At 29.3% G+C, this 5530-nt stretch overlaps 1 protein-coding gene across 1 annotated transcript; it reads left to right on the top strand.

Moving 5' to 3' along the window:
• Positions 1 to 2159: 2159 nt before the first annotated feature.
• On the top strand, positions 2160 to 3703 carry LOC115034777 (the record flags this gene model as incomplete). The annotated part of the gene is made up of 4 exons (XM_029492213.1): positions 2160 to 2339; positions 2472 to 2582; positions 2687 to 3351; positions 3592 to 3703. Coding segments are annotated over exons 1-4 (1068 nt in total), but the record flags the coding sequence as incomplete, so codon positions are not given.
• Between the last annotated feature and the right edge of the window lie 1827 nt (positions 3704 to 5530).

Genomic DNA, 5530 nt, shown 5'->3' on the forward strand with positions numbered 1-5530 from the left:
TACCTATATGTATTAATAGTTATTATGAAAATTATAAGGTATTGGAAATAAATGTATCCAAATACCCATGGCATAATATTGTAGTCAGTAAAAATTCGATGATGCTTTCAACAATTTGGGGAGCTTAGTAACCCCCAAGCACCCGCCCCCCCCCCACCAAATTGCGCCTATGCCAATATATAATATACTGTAATTTAGTATGTTTTTGTTCCTACATAAAATATGGTCCTCTGAAGTTTTGTTAAAAAAAATTTTATCTTCTGCAAATATACCGTCCGTACATTATTTTTACAACAGCTTATGAAAATTGAGATAGGATTTAAAATTACATTTTGTTTTGAGAGAGAAAATTTGACTGATCTACCTCGAAAAAAAAGATTAATAAGAATTAAAAAAAAAACCTACATATTATTATAATATTATGGATTATTTGGACGACCTCATGTGGGCTGCAAAAAAGAGTCGGTCTTCACAAATTAGGCTTGAAGGATACGTCATCACATAATGTTTCCAATATACACACAGACAATATATTATATAACAAAGTCGTCGACAATTCACCGCGACAATAGAGGAACCCTATATATTATATTGCATTAAGTAGGTATGTATCTACATAGGTATCCGTGATCTATATACGTAGGTACTCGTAATATATGTTCTATGGACGATCTGGATTCTTGCACACAACAACCTTCGGAGAACAATGGAACTATGTACAATAAATCTCTATTAATTTTATGAAGAAACGGGAACAACTACCTATGGTAAATTACCAAATGGTTACTATATTAATCACCTTAATATAATATTATAAATATTATATTATATACTGGGTAGGCTAGCGGCTCTCGAACTTTTTGTATCTTAGTAATGAGTAATATACATTCTGAAAAATTATACGTACCTACATCTAATAATTTAAATAAAATCTGTATCTTCATATAAGGGGGGGGGGGGGGTTTCACGATTAAAGTATTTTATTTAAGTACCAAATTATATAGAAGACAATAAGTAAATTATGAATAATGGACAATGCGAAAAAATAATACAAATTAACGACAGATTATTTAAGATATTAAAAGTAAAAATCCTAAAGTTTGTTCTCCCTTGAAGGGCCACGGTCGTCCATTGGATAGAGAGTTACAAACTTGATGGACGAACATCCTACAGTAAAATTATAGTCACTAGGTAAGTAATGCAATAGCTACCTATAATAACCAATAGGTAATTAATAAAATATGTCCATCGTTGTCTCCGGCCTCTGTATAACTCTGCAAAACTACGCAATTGTTTTGATTCTTAACAAGTACATTGTTACATACAAATACTTGCATTATATATAAGCTACCTGTTTATTTTTTATTTTATTACATGCGTTGCCGAGTACCTACTAACCTTAAGGTCACTTTTAGACATTTTTCATAATTTTTACACACAACAGCTTATTTATAGTATAGTAGAACTATGCCATAATAATTCATAACAATTGACAGTAATATTTTATATTAACAAAAGAACCTTTTAACCAGAAAGCGATTGACCTGTTATTGTAAAAGGAGGGGGTAGCTGAAATAACATCTCGCCCCTGGGACGAATTGGTGATATGATTTCCCACCGATTATTACATGGAAGTCGAGGTATATAAGACATGATTGACTACACTCAGATTCAATTCAACACTTTCTGCAGACAATCTGTTAACTCTGATCACTATATCACCATAATATCTATCATGCAGCATTTTAAGGTAAGTTGCATCCATGCTAAATAATATATTATATACATGGTGATTCATGTATTGTATAAACGAGAAAAAGTATAGTTTTTTGAGTGATGTGACAAATAAATATAAGTTTCCAATTTATGTAATTGTTATATTTTAATAGTCTAATATTTATTAAGATATTTAAGTTTTAGTGATATATGTATAAGTTGGGGCAAGGTAGTCCATGTTACACAAAGAAAAAACTTAGTAGATTGTACATACCTAGAAAAATTAGTCTAACATGCGTCTATACTTACCTATTTATTTGTACCAATGTTTAATTTAAATTAAGGTATAATATAATATGGTTGGCTTGATTATATTAAGTTATCTACTTATTGATTTTTTTTTTTTATAAAATAATGAATTTATAAATTTTTCTTTTAAAGAAATGGTTAGACGAAAAAAGAAAATTGGAGCAAGACAATACAAAACATATAACGAAGAAACACTTCAAAGAGCAGTACTTCTTGTAAAATCTCATAAATTGACTGAACGTCAAGCAGCTGAAGAGTTTGGCATTTCGAAATCCACAATTCACCGCAAAATCTATTACCAGTTGGAAGACTCTGTGTTTTGAACTATGACGAAGAACAGGATTTAGTTAAAGGACTTATTGTAGCTAGTAAATGGGGATTTCCATTAACCTCACATGACATTTCTCTAGTTGTAAAATCATATTTCGACTCTTATGGCCGTGTAGAGACTAGATTCAAAGACAATATACCAGGATTGGATCAGAGCATTCTTGTCTAGACATAAAAATAACTTAACAGTTCGTTTATCTGAAAATGTTAAACGAGCAAGAGTTGCTGTTGGTTATGATACTTTAGAACAATATTTGAATGAACTTGAAAAAAACACTTGGGGGTGTTAATCCAGAACTTATAATAAACTATGATAAAACTAACATGACAGACGATCCGAGTCGGAAAAAAAGTTATAGTACGTCGTGGTGTTAAGCATGCTGAATGCATCAAAGACACATCAAAATCCAGCACATCAGTTATGTTCAGTGGAACAGCTTCAGGTGTAGTACTACCTATATATGTTGTGTATAAAGCAGACCACCTTTACGATGCATGGACATTAGATGGACCAAAAAGAACGCGCTACAATCGTTCTAAAAGTGGTTGGTCCGATACAACAATATTTGAAGACTGGTTTTTGTCGGCAGTTATTCCATATTTTAGGAGATTTAAGAACCAAAATAAAGTTATGATTGGCAGTTACCTTGCCAGTCATATATCTAAGAGAGTCATTGAAAAATGTCAAAGTAATAATATCTCATTTGTTTTATTGCCTCACAATTGTACACATTTATGTCAACCATTGGATTTAGCTTTTTTCAGACCATTAAAATGGAAATGGAAACAGCAACTTGACTTATGGAAAGATAAAAACAAAGGTGTATTACAAAAAAATCAGTTCCCTAGACTGCTAAATAAAGTTATGAAAGAATTAGGAGATAATGCTGAAAACAATTTAAAAGCAGGATTTGAAGAATGTGGAATAGTACCATTTGACCCTCAAAAAGTATTGAAACGTATCCCTCAGAGAACAATTAGTACTGATAATTCTTGGTTAGAATCTTTTGAGGAACATTTAGAAAATAAACGTTCAAATGAAACCACTGTAAGAATAAAAAAAAAAAAGATTGACAGTACCACCAGATAGAAGTGTAGCTGAATTAGTTGAAACAAATGTAGAGCACGAAGATATAGATGGTGATATTGAAATAATTTTTGACTATGACAACATAATTCAACCGGGTAGTGATGCAGATAATGTTGGTGAACAAAATAACCCTATTCTAATCATAGTTCTCCTGATGACCAATTACCAAGTTCTAGTGGAACACAAGCTATAAATTCAGATGAAGAAGACAACATTGAGGACATAACTTTGAGTTTGAAAGTAACTGATTTTATTCAAGTAAAATATCTTTATGACAAAAATACTAAAAAAATCTACATTCAAACATTTTGAGTGCCAAATAAAAGCAATAACAAAAAGTATTAAAGGATTAACATTTATATGCAGCTTTATGAGAGTACCTATATAAAGGATCAAAAAGTCCATTTGTTTATCCAAACGTTGAAGATATAATGGAAGTTACATCTGACAATATTATCAATAAGTTACATATAATTTATGAAAAGAGAGGAAAGTACATGTTCAACACATTGTTACCATAAAATCAAGACTGATTATTGTTATTCTCATTGTTATAATATGTTAATTAATTTTAATTTAAAATAAGTATTCTGATAGACTGATATAACCTAAGTCATAACTTATTACCTAAATACTTAAGGTTCCTAATTTGTATAAATATTGTTTTGTTTTCAATTAATTAAATAAGTAATTAGTGTACATTGTTTCAAAAATAAATGCAAAAAGTTTTTCTTATTTGAAAAGATGCAAGGAATCTTTTAAAAAATCAATTGTTTTGCCCCAAGTTAAACTTTTATGGTACAACTTGGGGCAAGCAAAAAAAATAAAAAATTAATATGTAAAAAATATAATAAAGAAAAAACTCAAATCAACAATATTTTCATGAACAAAAGTAAGACTCAGATTTTTTGTAATAACATGAAATTCCCTAACCTAAATAGTTTTTAAGTTGTCTACAATCATAATTTTAAAGTGCCCCAAGTAACACCACTTAACTTTATATATGGACAATTATTTTAACAGTAGGTATTCTTTTGACAAAATACTTATTAGACAATAAAACAAATGTCGTGAGTACATTGAGGAAAAACTGGTAAGAAAATCCAAAAGTAATAATTAATGCTAATTTTAAAAAAGGGGAACCAGCTCACGCAGAGAATGGAAATATACATGTTTTAAAATGGAGGGACAAACGCGATGTTTTTATGGTCTCAACCAAACATAATTTAAATTTTACTTCTGTGATTGACAAATTTAAACCAATTATGGTTTTTGATTATTACAATACTATGTCAGGTATAATAGCAGATTAGATGATTAGTTATTACCAAATTCCAAGGAAATGTTTATGGTGGTACATTAAAGTTTTTTCCACACTATGGACATATTCTTATGGAATGCTAATTGTTTTTATAACAAGCAAAACCCAAATACCTATGTCACATTTAGATTTTAAAAGAGATTTTAAATGTAGCTAGTACTTTAATTGGCGTTTCTAATACAAAGCGCTCTAGTAAGTATTCAAACAGTTCAAACTAAACAAACCCTTCACCTAATTCAGAAAGTTCCTATTAAACTAGAAAAAGATTTAGATTATGCCACAGTAAAAATAAGGAAAACTACATTATATGTGTGCAATACATGCCTGGATGATTAAGGAAAAACAATTGGCTTATGCACCGATTCCTGTTTCGCAATTTATCATTTATTTTGTAATTTATTATTATTTTTTTTATTTTTCTTTATCAAGGCTATGATTTATATTTCGTTTTTCTATGTTATTTTAATTATTTTATAAATTTACAAGGCTGTTTTATTGATATTTTATGAGTAGTTATCTATTTCATTTTAGATTTTATTATTATTATTTTAATCAATTTAAGAGACAATTTTGATGTCGCTCTGCTGTACAGTAGGTTATAAGTGGATTATTGTATTAGACTTGAATTCAATGATATAATATTATTGTATAAGAAAAATGGTTCTCGGCGGAGACGGTTTATCAGTCTGGATATTTTATATAGTTATTATTTATTTTATCGTGTAAGTTGAATATTAATATTATAATATTATAATTTTTTATTC

This window comes from Acyrthosiphon pisum, unplaced genomic scaffold (assembly GCF_005508785.2).
Source record: "Acyrthosiphon pisum isolate AL4f unplaced genomic scaffold, pea_aphid_22Mar2018_4r6ur Scaffold_21035;HRSCAF=22846, whole genome shotgun sequence".
Taxonomy (NCBI): Eukaryota; Metazoa; Arthropoda; class Insecta; order Hemiptera; family Aphididae; genus Acyrthosiphon; species Acyrthosiphon pisum.